General features: G+C 38.7%; 3 protein-coding genes across 7 annotated transcripts; all 3 read right to left on the bottom strand.

The window, feature by feature from the left end:
• Nucleotides 1-953: 953 nt before the first annotated feature.
• On the bottom strand, nucleotides 954-3,337 carry LOC113711956 (arabinosyltransferase RRA3). Its single transcript, XM_027235205.2, has 2 exons — nucleotides 2,779-3,337; nucleotides 954-2,241 (listed from the first exon to the last, which is right to left on the bottom strand). Exons 1-2 carry the CDS (start codon nucleotides 2,950-2,952, stop codon nucleotides 1,123-1,125), a joined length of 1,293 nt encoding a protein of 430 aa, XP_027091006.1. The 5' UTR covers nucleotides 2,953-3,337; the 3' UTR covers nucleotides 954-1,122.
• A 699-nt stretch (nucleotides 3,338-4,036) lies between these two features.
• LOC113712505 (probable protein phosphatase 2C 55) lies at nucleotides 4,037-8,948 on the bottom strand. 5 transcript variants are annotated; one of them, XM_027235972.2, is made up of 6 exons: nucleotides 8,591-8,948; nucleotides 7,064-7,954; nucleotides 6,385-6,709; nucleotides 6,038-6,187; nucleotides 5,121-5,411; nucleotides 4,037-4,594 (listed from the first exon to the last, which is right to left on the bottom strand). In XM_027235972.2, exons 2-6 carry the CDS (start codon nucleotides 7,807-7,809, stop codon nucleotides 4,565-4,567), a joined length of 1,542 nt encoding a protein of 513 aa, XP_027091773.1. In that variant the 5' UTR covers nucleotides 7,810-7,954; nucleotides 8,591-8,948; the 3' UTR covers nucleotides 4,037-4,564. The 5 variants fall into 5 exon arrangements, with proteins under 5 accessions (XP_027091773.1, XP_071923383.1, XP_071923385.1 ...); XM_072067282.1 differs by lacking the exon at nucleotides 8,591-8,948 and adding an exon at nucleotides 8,087-8,231; XM_072067284.1 differs by lacking the exon at nucleotides 4,037-4,594 and adding an exon at nucleotides 5,547-5,619 and having other exon boundaries at nucleotides 5,169-5,411; nucleotides 8,591-8,937.
• A 2,562-nt stretch (nucleotides 8,949-11,510) lies between these two features.
• Nucleotides 11,511-15,069, bottom strand: LOC113712588 (cytochrome P450 734A1). The gene is made up of 4 exons (XM_027236070.2): nucleotides 14,502-15,069; nucleotides 13,617-13,861; nucleotides 12,897-13,260; nucleotides 11,511-12,519 (listed from the first exon to the last, which is right to left on the bottom strand). Exons 1-4 carry the CDS (start codon nucleotides 14,985-14,987, stop codon nucleotides 12,100-12,102), a joined length of 1,515 nt encoding a protein of 504 aa, XP_027091871.1. The 5' UTR covers nucleotides 14,988-15,069; the 3' UTR covers nucleotides 11,511-12,099.
• Nucleotides 15,070-15,154: the final 85 nt, after the last annotated feature.

Here is a 15,154-nt window from a genome sequence, read left to right as displayed (position 1 = left end):
GTCTACCTCTTTTTCGACTCTGTTGACGACGGCTCCTGGCATTGTCTCGTAGCTCCTCAGGACTCCACCTGGTGTCACACATCTCCCCCGATCGACCTTTAAAACCAACAGAGAGATCGACTCGAATAAATTCTCTACAATGTGGTTGCATCTGCTCTTATTATGTTCCCCTCTGTAAACACTTCTTTCTTAACATGATAGAGGGCCTAGTCATTTGAAACAATTGCAAGCAGGTTCTCTATTTGCATCATCGTTTCACCCTGTTCTGGGCTCTGTCTTAACTCAAATTACATGCACATCCGCCTTGATTTGCATGTAATGTATGTAGTATTGGTTTATTGTGCTTGTTTCTTAGACTGCATTTGAGTTGAAATCTGTATACACAAACGAGAACTTTTTAACTCACCCCGTCAAGATTAATTGTTGATTACAAAACATGGTAAAGCAAGTTCAATTAACTAAAAGATGACCAAGAAGCCTATCAGATTTATGTCAACTCTTGTGGTCCGGAAATAAATGCATTTCTCGCTTCTTACTAAAGAGATGCTCCGGACCTAAAAAGCCTAGAGCTATAGCCCACAGTTTAGTAGTTTGTGAGAGTGAAACATGAAATTGTCTGCGTTGATAGTGATCCCAACCTACATTATAGTAGTAGTGAGGCATTTGCACTTCAGAATGCCCTAACCTAACAATGAGGAATACCAACCCTATGGCTCTAGGCTTGAATAAAGGGCAGATAAAAAAATCCATAGTACAGAAGAAGTTTCTTTTGATCGTACGTAGACCACAGAGCAAATACCTCCTCGACGAATTTTTTAGTTTGTTGTGATCGTACGTAGATCACAGAACAAATACCTCCTCACAAAACAAAAATAAATCTAGTGTTAACACTTCGATCCGAACACAAGTATGTTTACCATGGCCAGACCTCAGTCGGAGCAATGACTTAGAACTTCAAGAAGAAAAATCATGGTTAAAATGAAGATTCATATTACAAGTTGCTCCCGAGAAGTAGCAGTGAGTACAAAATTACCTGCGTCCAGCAAAAAGAAAATAACAAACACAAAATGAGATCCACTGCATGGAACTTTGCAAGAACTTAATTTCTATCAGGTGCAAGCACTACCATTCAGAACCATCTGGGAATTGGTCCAAGGCATCTGCCTTGCCATTTGCATAGAACTCAACTACAGCTCTCATTCTTGAAAGTTTATCTGGGTGATAATTTATATGGACAATGACTGGCTTCAGTTTCTTTAGTGCAGCATCTTTCCTCACGGTCTTGAATAGGACCTTGCTGTTCATGAAGAGATAGAAATCCAAGGTTCTCTTTGCAGCATGAAGCCCAACATACCCTGGATGGGAAGGGAAGAAGAGCTCTTCGTTAAAAACTGCCTGGTCCCAAGAAGTTTTCTCCTGAGAAAGCCTATCAGCAACACGATCCAAGAGCTCAATCGAAGGAATGGTGGGCCTCATAAAGAAGAACCCAGAATTATACACCCATATCCTCATCGTGTGTGCATACCGTGCCCACCCCATTGCAGGTTCATCAAAAACGTCATTGTACCCATAAGCAGTCATATTACTATGACCATCTGTCATGGACTCCACATCCGAATCTCTCTGAAAATGATCAAATGGGTTCTGGAGGTATACTATATCAACATCAGAAAGAAGAACACTGTATCCGAGCTGAAGAAACTCTCTCAAAATCCTGAATTTCAATGCTGACACAGCATGATTACCACCTGTTTTTCCAATCAAATCAACATTCTTATCTGGGTCCCTCTTGTAAACGGGAACATCATTTGACTTGCAAAATTCCACCATCGCATCATCTAGTGCAACAACCAGATAATTAGGTATACCAGCCTTTTTTATGCTAGTGAACCAAACCTCAAGCATGTCTCTCACATTCGAATTGGCAACTGCAACTATAACTTCCTTCCTCACAGCAACCTCTGCCAAGATCTTTGCTAGCCTTGGATTCGCTGATTCATCGGGGAGGACAGGAGGGTTAGTTCTCAATCCCTTCACAGTGCCAAAAGGCCCAGCTTTACGTGGTTCGCTCAATGCCACCACTTGCTCTTCAGCATGACCTTTTCCCTGTGCAGCCAACTGTAACTTCTCCTTGAGCTCCCTCACCTGCTTCTTTAACTCCGCGTTTTTCTCCGACAATTTCATGATGTCTGATTTTAACAAGTTTATCCGTTCCGGAGAGTCACATGAAGATGAATCAACCTGAGAATGAAACCGCTCAACTAAGCGAACAGATTCATTTCAGCACCAATCTAATCAACCTCTTCTTTGTTGTTTGCCTCCCAAAAAATTTAAACATCATACCAACAAATCAAAAGCAAAAAATCGCTCCTTACAGCAATCATATTATGCACTTCATCAAGATAATTCATATATAAGAAAATATAATCTTCCAAGACGATGATGGCTAAACAATATTTGCTGGCAAAATATCAGGCCTTAGCCCATTTTTCCTAAAATGCTGATTAGCAAAAAGGATGAAAGCTCTTTGTTTTTTTTTTTTAAACCTTAATCTATAATCTGACGTGTAGAAATAACAGTAGGTACGTTTTACTACTACCTTTAAAGCTCAAATTGATCAATAATTAATCTAAAATCATAGATTGCAATTCCATCAAAGATTCAATTTTTACGATACTAGTGCCCCCCCCCCCAGCCAAAACCCATAAAAATACCTGGCAATTTAAGCGCTTCAACGAGAAGTACAAAAGTGCAAATGAGTTTTTGATGATGACGGACCTGAAGGGAGGATTTAGAAAGCCGGCGATTACGGGTAGGAGGATCCGAGGAGGAGAAGAGTCCCTGGGGAAACAAGAAAGCGAAAACGCAGCCCAGAAGAACCCCAATTACAATTGCTATGGCGATTTTGGATCCGCGTAGCGATTGGCTGTACTTTTCTCTTCGACCCGCCATCTCAACATTCAACAACAATGGAACATCAATCACGCCGCCTTGTCCCAAAGCAGAGCCTGAGAAGGCTGAATCGACTTTTATTTCCTTTTCTGTAGCATTAAGTGAAGACCACTTCACTCTAGTTATGGAGAATAAAAACAAAATTTAGGAAGTCAAATACAATTCGTTTTTCTTTCTCTGGCGTATTTTCTTCCTTCGTGGGGTTCTAGTCCTTTTCTGGAAGTAGATGTATAGTACTGAATAGTTAGAGAAATGGGCTGGCTACGTGTGGACGCAAAGGAGGAAACCAGTACCGAACAAAGAAAATGGAGTATACTTGCCGAAAACAAAAAGTTTTGTTCTTTGTATTCCTCCTTGTGCGCGGCAAGGACAATGTTCTGTTCTGTTTATTCCTTTTTTTTATTTTAGCCCTCCTCTCTCTCTTTCTTCTGTTTGGCCCGCGTCTGATTTTCTTATTCCTAATGGTCTAAACTCTAAATTAAACCTTCTCGATGGTGGCATCCACGACCGATGGCTATATGTATGAGTATGAGGTGGGATTTGAGATTTGTGACCGGAAATGGTTGACTAATTGCCAATAATAGAAGGTAATTGTTAATGCCAGAGCAGACTGAGCAAGCTTGCAAGTGCTACCTACTCCTTCACACGCTGCGGTTGACTCTGATCTGGCCAGTTATTACTAGTAAACGCTACATTAGAAATTCAGAAATCAGGATTGGCTGAGCACAGGGAGGACCAGCTCAGCCATCACAGTTTCAATATTCTAGTGATTTGCATGTTTCTGTGTCGCTAACTAGTTGAGTTGGTAGTGGGATGAAAAGTCAAAAGATCAAAAGCTCAAATTTTAATACTCACCAATTATTATAATATGTAATTTTTCTAAAAGATTCTACGCATTCGTCTGATCCGATGATAGTTCAGTTTCCATCGATTCTTATAGGTCGATTGAACATTTCTCTTAGATTAAGATAAAATAGAATAATATAGATAAAATAAAAAAACACTAGTTGAGTTGGCAAGTGAATTGCATCTTGAAAAGAGCCGCTCGCAACAAAATGTCCAGTAAAACTAATAGAACAAAACATAAACACGAGATTAACAGGTATTTACATTTAAAACCAGCTATATGCGCCATCCAAAGCTTTGGTACACAGTTGCATGATTAAAAACTCAATTTGCCTTTGTTGTAGACAGACTATCGATCAAATTCATCAAGAGAGAGAGATTAAAATTCCGCTCCTAACATATATCACAACTAAAATGATATTCATCATTTATATGGCGTGCGTACGTATCCTGGTCCCACAGGTTTTCAAAAGATGTCCAGACTAGCACCTGCATGCACTTTCATATGCTCTCCTCCATTCATATACAACCTTCCTCTTACGCAGAAGAAAGCAGTTTAATGCCGCTTTCCCTCAATACATAGCAGAAAGGCAAACAATGTCAAAATCACTATGTACGCAAATAGTACAAGGTGGTGCATAGGAGCAGCATACATCAGATAACAAACAAGTATAAGCTGCACAACGGCTTCTCCAATGCTTCACTGCGCTCCAGACACTGCCATGTAGTTGGTAAATTGATAGCTCCATATAAATCCAAAACTTCACTAACTAGATCCACATGCTGAAGTCTTTTCCTGCACAGCATATGGGCACCTTAATCAGATATTTTATCCTCACGAGTACAAACATACAACTGCACTCATTCATGCGAAAAACGATGAACAATATACTACTGAATGGTATGTCAGTGTGACCATGTCATGGTGACAGTTCTCTGGCAGACCAAGGAACAAGCGAAAGTCGTGAAACTATTGTATTTATCAAAAATAAGTCACAGTTCCACGTCACATAGGAAAAAGACACCATTTTTGTTGACTTCTAGAAGAAAACTGCAGACCTCTCTACATATCATCAAAAGGTAGACCTTAGCAGCAGCTACAAATGCATGTGACTCCATTTAAAGGAGAGAATGCGTAAGGCACAACAAGCATAGAAGCAAGAGCCGGAGAAACAGCACCATTTCTGTGACAATACTATGACCACGAATTGTGTACCAAGCACCTTTCAGTGAGGCCGAGTATTTAACTGAGTGATCTGGAAAGCATGTGCACTCACACACACACAGACAGAGAGAGAGACAGAAAGAGAGAGGATTCATACATTATTGTCGCTGGTTATGTAAGAAACTACTACAGTGATGTCATCTAGTTTTCCACCATAATAGCGAAACCCAGCATCTTGTGCTGCAGAAGAGAAAGGGGTCTGCCTGTTCTTATCTTGTGCTCGCTGCCGGGCCAATGCTGCTATCTTCTGAGCTGTCACCTGAGGTCCTAATCCAGCTCTAACAGCATGAACAACCACTGCTGTTATGTCATTGTTATACAAATTGTCGAAAAGCCCATCAGTACCAGCAACTATTACATCACCAGGAGCAACAGGGATTGTAAAGTTCTGCATCAAAAGGATGACCATTCAGCCTAGGCATAAAATACCAATAGTGTTAAGATTGTAACACCTCCACCAAACAGAATGTAAGGCATAAGTAATTTAAATAACACCTTAAATTATTGAACAACTAAATCTTACAGGATATATAATGACTAGATGTCCATGAAATCTGTAGTCTGTATGAGTGGCTTTGGAAAAGACCAATTCTTTTCTGGTATGTTAAAATGATTAGTCATTGTATTAGACAAAATATAAACTAAACAAATGTAATACACAGACAAGATTAACAATTTAACAATCATGCAGTTACAGTGCCTTAATCAAGCAAGCACATGACAAGCCATCGCGTAGCTCTTAATTCATAACCAAGGGCAAGCTAAGCTTATGTGCAGTCTGTAAGATAAAATATACACCCACATCCTACAGCAGAGTAGAGTAGCACCACTGTAAGCCTCTCAAGATAACTTTGTTAAACCCGATCATTGCTTTCCTCAACATGTTCCAACAGATGATTAGCTTAAAAAATACACACACACACACACACACACACACACACACTCTCTTTACCAGTTGAAGAGTAAAGTCAGTCAGATTAGATAACAACTAGGACCTTTGCAGCATCTATTTACCTGTCCAGAGCTAGGCAAATCACCAGCATTTCCACTCTCTAGTTGGTATGTGAAATTGAAATCATGCTGTTGGACAGGAGATCTAAAAACAGTGCAACCATCCCTAACCACCATAAATCCACTGTCCCCTAGATTAATGGCATGCAGACCCTGCATATGGAGGAAAATCAGAAAGACAACATGATCCAAAATGTGATGGCGGAATCTAGATAAATGAAGTACTGTACTAGTCAATCTTAACAAGACTTGAATCACATAGGCCAAAGTTTACAGCATCACATCTAAGCTTAGCTTCAGTAATAGATCGGACACAAATAAGTAACTATTTAACTAAAAAGTATAGATACCTGATCTGTAAGGGCAACGATACATGCAGTGGAAGACCCTCTCGCTTTTGTGCTCATGTAAGCTTTCTCCAGGACCCTAGCGGGGTCAACTGAACCTTTTGGTTCGTCCTCAATTGCTGTTACTGAATTTGACATAAGTTCACGTGCATATAGCCCAGCATCAACACCTAGCTCTGCCCATCCACCTACACCATCAGCAACACCAATTGCCTGCTCATCTGTGCATATAAAATGGGCATCCTCTCCACCAGTTTCTTCTTTGTCAGGATGAGGCAGGTAACATGATCCTGATTTTAGCTTTAAGGATCTGTCTGTTGGGATCTTCCTGCAATAAATATCATCAAGAGAGACATAACCTCATGAGATTTGAAACTTGCCAGCACATGTATTTATCCCGTCAAGAGAGATAGAGAGAGAGAGAGAGAGACTGATGACACAAAAAGTGATTTTGTATTATCAATACATTTTGGCCCTTGACTAATATAGGCATTTAAACAAGTGTCTTTGCTTATTTTCCCACTTTCACATGCTATATCGTCTAAGACACACATAAATCTTCTGCAAGCCAAACAATACATAGTAGGCTAGATCAGGCCATACTAGGGCTTTGAACCTTCCATTTCTCGATACTAAGTTTGACATTAAACATAAAAAGAAAGACAAACTAGAGAGAACATACTCTGTATAAGAATCAGCAGAACTTGAAAGCTGTTCATCACGCAGAGAGCTATCAAAGGACACATCAGGAGCGGTGCCAGCAGAGGAACATGCTGGTGATGAAGTGTGAAAAAACCTTAATCCAAATTCCTGGTAGGGACTCAACCTTCCCCTCCTCTTTGCCACGTTGTATATGAAATATCCATAAACCAAGAAGCTATTGGGCTGCTCTTTATTTCTCAAACTCATGCGAGTATTCCTACAAATCTCCATATTTCTACTGTTGCAAGAAGCAAAAGAATTGTTGGCTGAGACAGCAGGTTGAACAAGCCTAACTGTCACATCACTTAAAGCAGAATTGACAAGAGAAGCTCTGCAACAAGATAAAGCCATGGGTCCCTTCTGAGACTTGTGAGCCAAAGAAACTTCAACAGGCTCAGCGAGCAGCTGATCAATATGATAACTGCAAACTTGGATTGAAGGTCCTGATACAGATGGAAGAGAAATTGCACGTGAAAATGCTCCAGCAAAGGAAAGATTCTTTCTTCGGTTGGCTACATGCAAATTTGCTTGAGCAGCAGCAAGAGTGCCAGGGCGTACGAGACCATGCAGGTCACTGATTGTTCCAGAAGCCCCACCAAACAGTAATTTGGCTTGGCTGATAGGGAGCTCTACTAAGTCTTGTAACCCACCTCCTTGTGAAGAAATTGATCTCTGCACTCCTTGCCGGCAAGCAACAATAAGTCTTGAGAAAGAATTAGATGGCATCTTCTTGGCCTTGCCAACAAAGAAGATTTACTTTCAGCAGTTTAGTAGAGACAACACCACCAGTACAACATGTCTGAAAAGATAATCTCATAACTATATTTACATCTATCTACAGAGGGTGAATCTGATTCCACAAAAACCCTTCCTGAAATGAAAATAAAATTATCAGTAAAGCCAACGAGATCCAGAATCCTGTCAGACGAAAATAACTTCCAAAACAAAAAAATGGAAAGATTTTTGTTATATGATAAAGTTACTGTTTCAAATTTATTACTACCATTCCCTTTCCTGCATTAACATGGATGGAGGTGAACTAAGATCGCCCATCACACAACTTCCTAACAACCTAAAAGCAAGCCCAAGTAGGTGGGCAAGAAAATGAAAACATAAATTCTTTTTAAAATTGAACTATCAAGAGCTGCATCCAGGCCAATTTTCCTGGAACACCCCCCCCCCCCACACACACACAAAAAAAAACTGAAGCTCCAAATAAGTCCTGCCGCCCCTATTCTAAATAATCCTAAATTCTCCACATAGCAATCTTCTATTCACAAATCACGTATGTCATAAATTTTTTATTCTAAACCAATAAACAACCCATCCAACAACACCAATTCAAAATCATTCAAAAAAAAAACTAAGACCAGATACATCAACGCAATCCCATCTTACAAATACAAATAACAACATTAATTTCAAAACCAAAAAGTCAAAAGCTTTAAAATAATCCCTCATTGATTAACTGATTTCAAAACAAATCAAAAGGGAATAAAAATCGTACCTTTTCAGTTTTTGTGGACAAAGAAGCTATTTCCAGAAAACCCAGTTGTCCTTATCACTATAATTTACAATAAAAGGATCTCTGCCAATAAAACCTTTGAAGAAATAGTCTAATACATGAAAAGCCGTCGTAATTTAAATTCCTTGATTTGCTTTCGTCAATATCTGGGGAAGGGGATGGGGGAAGGTCTGGTGGCTGCTGAGTTTGCCCAAAGGATACAAATCGAGAAGCTTCGGATGGGATTTTGGGGTTTGAGCTTAAATTAGCTACTGAAACCAACGACCACCCCGGTAACCCTAAGATATGAGCAGGAAATACGGGAAATGGGATTTCAGCTAATTAATGTATTTTTGGGAAAGGCATAGTTTCAAAAGAAATTGAAAAGTTCTTGGTGAAATGACCAAAGTAGTCCTCTAACATTTTTTATTCGAACACATTATCAAGTTGCAACTATTAATTCTATCAATTTAAGATAAGTGATAATTGTACTCCAAAAATAGCTCTTGAAATTCTACCATAACATTTTAGTACAGAAAGAATGTGCAGCGCAAAGGGTAATTTTGTAGTGCAAATATCATTTGCAAATTAATTAGAAGTATAAATGAGTTTAATCAAATCAAACTAAACAACTCAAGGAATTTTTTTATATAAATTTGAAATCATGTTTAAGCATTGCCTGTTTATTTATAAAGTCGAAATCGAACAAGTTTTTATCAAACTAAACTCAAATATCTTGAATTTTATTCGTGCAAGTTTCAAACTTATTGCTAATTAAGCAAAGAATGAACTAAGTTTGAAACTGTAAACAATACAAAATGTCATTCATTATTGACTTATTTAGTTATCGAAATAAAATCGAATGAATTATTATCTCAATTTAAATTTTGAATAGTTTAGTTCATCTTTCAAACCTAAAATTAATCTTTGATTTGATGTATCATTCAAAAAGTTAAGTTTTTTATTTTCCACATGACCAATTTAATTGAGGTTAAAATGAAAATCCAAATTATCCTGCCCCTCAATAAATCGGGAAAATATGAGCAAAGGAAATAAAAAAAAAATCATCCAAGATTGAGGGAAAAGTCAAATAACGTGTTTAGATTTTCTATATTATGCAAAAAAAAAAAATTTTAGTTGCATCTTAAACGCGTTTGTTTAACCACTTTTTTTTTTCAATTAACCTTACTATCTCATAAATATTGCATCACAAAAGTGTTACAATATTACTATAAAAATATGTTCAGATAATCTTACATCCAAAACACAAATATTTGCAAGTTATGGATAAAACTACAAGTAACATTTGCTTTTGTTTACTTTGAACTTGTTAAATGATTTTGTGGAGCAAATATAAAGGTTGCATCCTCTTATAGGCCCCTTTGACGAATCATATTGCAAGTTTGAATGCACAAAGGGTTGGGCAACTTGGGTTCGTCAAATCTGACTTTGATAGATCAGTGCTTAAGGGTTGCAGTGCTGATAGAATACGAGACCCGTCATTGCAAGAGATCATGTGGAGCAATGCCTTGCCAGTTTGAGTTGTGTAGGGGTATGCTTGTCCAACCATCCTTTTGGTATTCAGGTTGGGAAACTATTTTGCTCATTTTTTCCAAGCTTCTACTAAATGGCAACAAACAAACATGGGGGACTATGCTTGGCTGCATGCATGGATATGTGCGGCCGAATTTTGTGGATGTACCGTCTTAACACTGTCGTTTAAACGGATATTGGATGTCGTTTTAAGAAGTGACTGGGGATGAAGTTGTCATTTTGCTCAAACGAGAGAACGGGTCGGTAAAGCTTGTTCGGATATTGCTCACAATGATGGGGCCCGAGTTAGATGGTTTTGCAATTTTTTTGGACCGGATCCAATTTTGTGGGACTGCGGAAGGGAAGAAGGGAAAGAATTTTCGTAGCACATGCGAATCCGGTTTTTGTTATTTCTGGTAGAGAAACGCGTTTGAATCTCGTGGCAAGCTAGAAAGTTTGGTGCTTGGCTTTCGAAATTTTCAGGGTTTGGTACTCCCATTTCCTTGGGAAAAGGATATTCCATTAGACAACAGCCATAAGTTCGGTTTTATTTTGCTTTCATTTTTTGCCTTTTGTGACAAAGAATAAGACATTGCTCTCGCCTTCTAACTTTGCTGGTGCAACTTCCAAGTTTGGTCGCCAAACCTTCGAATTCTGACATGTAATGTGGCAAACGGAGTTATTGGCATGTGATTTTTCGCTTGTACTCCCTCCGTCCCACTTTGATAGTCTTGTTTTCCTTTTTCGTCCGTCCCAAATTATAGTCCACTTCCCCATTAAGGAATGTAGTAATCTTTCAAATTGTCTAAAATACCCTTATTAAATATCTTGTTATTAATACATTGTTATTAAATACTAACTCACTACATTGAATACATTGAGCTTTTCCAATGCACTCTTCGTGATTAGCATAAGGGTATTTTAGAAAATTATTAATCTAAATTTATGTTTCCAACCAAATTAATTACACTTTCTTAATCTGTGTGAAAAAAAAACCTAAACTAATAAAACGGGACGGAGGGAGTATCAAATATCAATGATTCAACCCAAAATTTTATTGACATATAGTCTTTCGAGTTTTTTTTTCCCTCTCACACAAATTTGTGCGAATCTCCAAGTAATTTAATGTGTCCATCTCAAGAACATGAGCAATAATAACACAACTTCGTTGGAACGAAAATTCACACCTTTGCCAATCTATTTTTATTGAGTACATCCTTTAATAACTTAGGGGAAAGGGAAATGGATATTGTATTGCAACATAATCCTACTGTATTAGTATGCTGTTGAATGTTTGGAAAGAATGGGGCTTTAATAAACAAAGCACAAGATTTCACCTGCGTAGACTCTGTCTTTGTAGATCTAATGGTTCAAAATTTATTACGTCATCTTATCAATTTAATTGTTTAAATCATTCAATCTTAGATCACTCAATCTACAAGATCAGGCCTATCCAAATTTTTCGCCTCTCACATGGGAGGCAATGCTTGGTGAACAGTTTGGTAATTTCACTCATTATTACTCTGAGTATACATGTGTTTCCTAAAGACTAAAAGTTGAAGCAGATTAAGAACAGTAAAACTACATCAGATTCTAGCTCGTGATCAAGCTGACCCTCTATTGTACCGTAAATTGGTTCTACTCAAGCTAAGGTGTTGTAAGCGGAGTATTTTCTAGCTTGTCATCCAAAATCTTTTATGAGGCCACCAGAACTCCAGCAACAAAGCATTGTGCTTTCAAGATTTCCCTTTCTCTCCGCCCTTTGTTGTCCTAACATATTGATGAAAACTAAGAACACAAGGATGAAGGAAAATTAGCCCATTTCCACTTGCACTAGCAGCAAATAGAATCTCTAACAGCTTGGCCGAACCACATATTTGAATAGCTATTCAAAGTGTAATGGCGATAATTTTTATGCTTTTCAAATTGGCAAATAATCTCTCCTTCCCTTCCCTTCCCTTCCCTTCTTGCACTAGTATTCAGGCTGAGACGGTCCTGAACAGGATGGGAGCACCATACTGAGGCTGCACGGCGAGGTACATGATTGGAGCATGAACATATGAAGGTGACACCCTGAAGGAAAATTGTTTGACAATCATGGCTAAGATAATTTTTGCTTCAACCATTGCTAAATTTTGACCCACACAAATTCTGGGCCCTAAACCGAACGGAAAATATGAACCTAGATGCCTTTTAGGCTCAGTGAACCTAAGAGGATTAAATTCGTTGGCGTCTTCTCCCCATATTTCCGGGTCATGATGGACTGCAGTGAGTGCTAAATAGAACTCTGTTTTAGCAGGAATATCTAGCTTTCCCAGCTTGATACTCTTGGATGTTCTCCGCGTCTGTTGGGCTATTGGTGAGTAGAGCCGAAGCGTTTCATTTATGATCATGGTAAGCTGTTAGAAGAAAAAAAAAAGAGTTAAACATGGAGAAGATTGTGATTATTACGGTAAACAGCAGTCTGGCTACAAGTAGAAAACGGGATCTTAGCATGAGAAATCCACTGAATTCACCATTATATAAGAACATAATTTGCAGCTGTTAAAAGTTAGAAGTTGGCATCCTTCCATCTTTCTATTTCATCTGATTCTGATTCCACGCAAGGCATTGCTATTTTGAGCAGTTCTATCAGGAGTTCACAAGCATCGTCATTGTTTGGAGAAGTTTTTACTTTGAAGGCCACACATTGTTTGAATCCTATCCAGTGGATAATCAGAATATCTGTACTACCAGTGAACCCAAAACATCCAATTAACTAAAAATTGAAACTTACAAGTTTTAAGTCATCCATGTTCTCAGCATTTGGAAGCAAACTGCCTTTGCAAACTCTAAAAACTTCTTCTCGTGCCTTATCTTGCCATTCTTGATGGAGTGCTAGAAGAAGAAGCGCCCAAGTCAAGAGGTTTGCAGTTGTTTCATTTCCGGCAAAGTAGAATGTCTTGCATTCGTCAATGACTTCTTCCACATCTAATCCCTCTTCTTTGTCATCAAAATTCTTATTGGCAGACATTAACAGACGAAGCAAAATTTTCGACTTTTGTCCTTCATTCTTGTTTGTCTCGATCAGTTTCCTAATTGAGTCGCGAGTTTCCTTCTCTAGCTTTTCCCTGATCCTGTTACTCTTTGTTGGGAGAAACCTGCATTTAATTCCATTTTGGGAGATTCACAAACATGGAATAGACTAGTCATTACCAACGAAGCAAACTTGTGTCAGGCACTTCAAGTCACATATAAAAGTGGCTTGTGCACTTGAACAGACCTGCAAGCTCAAAGTCGAAGGTCTATGCAGTGCATAAATCCTTAGATTTTTCCATGAAAGATTCCGCTAATAGAGATAATGGATCAGAATCAGAACAACAGAAGCACATGTAACAAAAATTTCCCTACACCTAACTGTGGCGGACAAAAGTAATGGTAGCATGGCTACGAAAAACACCACGTGGATCTAAGCTTATCTTTAGGCATTTCCACGATTCATAAGAAAGTAGATCACCTCAATCCAGGGATATAGATGCTTCTCATAGCCTGAAAGGTAAAGTTGATCTGCTGGTCTTGCAACTCAAAAATACGCTTCCCTTCTTCAAAGCTGCTCCCAAAAGCTGTTATAGAAATTATTTCAGCTGAGAGATCATGAAGTTCTTTGTGTACATCCAATTCAAATTCATCTCTTCCTCCTCTTTGTTCTTCCCACTTCCTTAGTAACTTCATGGTACTACCTGCGATGTCAGGCACCCAATCCTGAAAACCAGGCACTTAACTCTTAAAGGTTATCAACTCCAAATTGTAAACAAAAACCAATAAAGGGAAATATACAATGGTGCGGGTTACAATGTCTCCCTCCCCCCCCCCCCCCCCCCCCCCCCCCCCAACCCTCCCTATGTATACATAATCCAATTAATTGAATATGATTAGTTATCTAAATTGTATCTGCATTTGCTAGTATGAAAGCTTATAGGAACTTGATGTTAACCGAGAGGAAAACTAGAGCCATTGAAGGTTTCGGATCAAACTTGTGTCCCAATTCTAACTAGATTCAGCAGTACTTAAGAGTGGCTAAGATAAGGGAATTCCGTCATATGAGTGTGCTCCTAAAAATCGAAGGAAAGTTTTAGAAAATTGACAAATAAATTGATAAGCTGAAATTGGGATGCTTTGTTGCTTATGTGCAATTGAGTCTTTATTTCTATCAATAATTGCAGATCAAGGTAAAAATGGACAAAAATTAAAGGTCAACAAGAACGAGAGTAATAATTCAGAACAAAAAGAAGGTAAGATAGAAAAAAGAAACAGGCATCTTAAAATCCTAAATGGGGCATCTATTAGGCTGATTCAATGAAAAAACAAATTGAAAAGGGCATAAAAGAGGGATGGAAATCACCTTAACCCTCTCCATGTTGAAGGCCTTGCTGCTTATCCTTCTGCGGACGGCCCACTTTTTACCAAACAATCCCACGAGTCCCTGTCCAAAGAGCTGCCTAGAAACTGGGGTAAATGGGAGCTTATCGACACAATCAGTATGGTTTAGCATAAGCTCCTTAATCATGTCTGGATCGGCCAGAGTTAGACGCGGTGTAGGACCAAACCAGAACAAGAATGTTCTTCCATACATGGCTGACCACTTCTTGTAGAAAGGCGCCACACGGTGCAAGATGTCATGGTTGAATGAAATTGGTTTTGAAGCCGCTTCAGTATGCTGCCTTTTGATCTCCTCAGAGTTTCCATATAATGGATGGTACCCAGGGCCTTCAATTCCTTGTCGCTTGAAATGCAGCTGAATTTTGAATGGTACCCAAATGATGGAGTATATGAATTTGAACAGAGTGATTACAAGTACTAGCAGAATGGTAGGAATTGTTAGGCACATGACAGAACGGTTGAAGAGAGAGTTTTTACTATGCTCTTACAGACCCTGAATTGGATTAGATGAAAGATCAATTCTTTCTGTCTCGCTAAGACCATGTATTTCTAATTAATGTCTGGACTGTACATCATCATTCATCATTCAAGTCACCAGGAATACATAAAAGCACT

This window comes from Coffea arabica, chromosome 10e (assembly GCF_036785885.1).
Source record: "Coffea arabica cultivar ET-39 chromosome 10e, Coffea Arabica ET-39 HiFi, whole genome shotgun sequence".
In the NCBI taxonomy this organism is placed as follows: Eukaryota; Viridiplantae; Streptophyta; class Magnoliopsida; order Gentianales; family Rubiaceae; genus Coffea; species Coffea arabica.
Note: the sequence above shows the minus strand (reverse complement) of the source record. Positions and strands in the feature narration are given on the sequence as shown.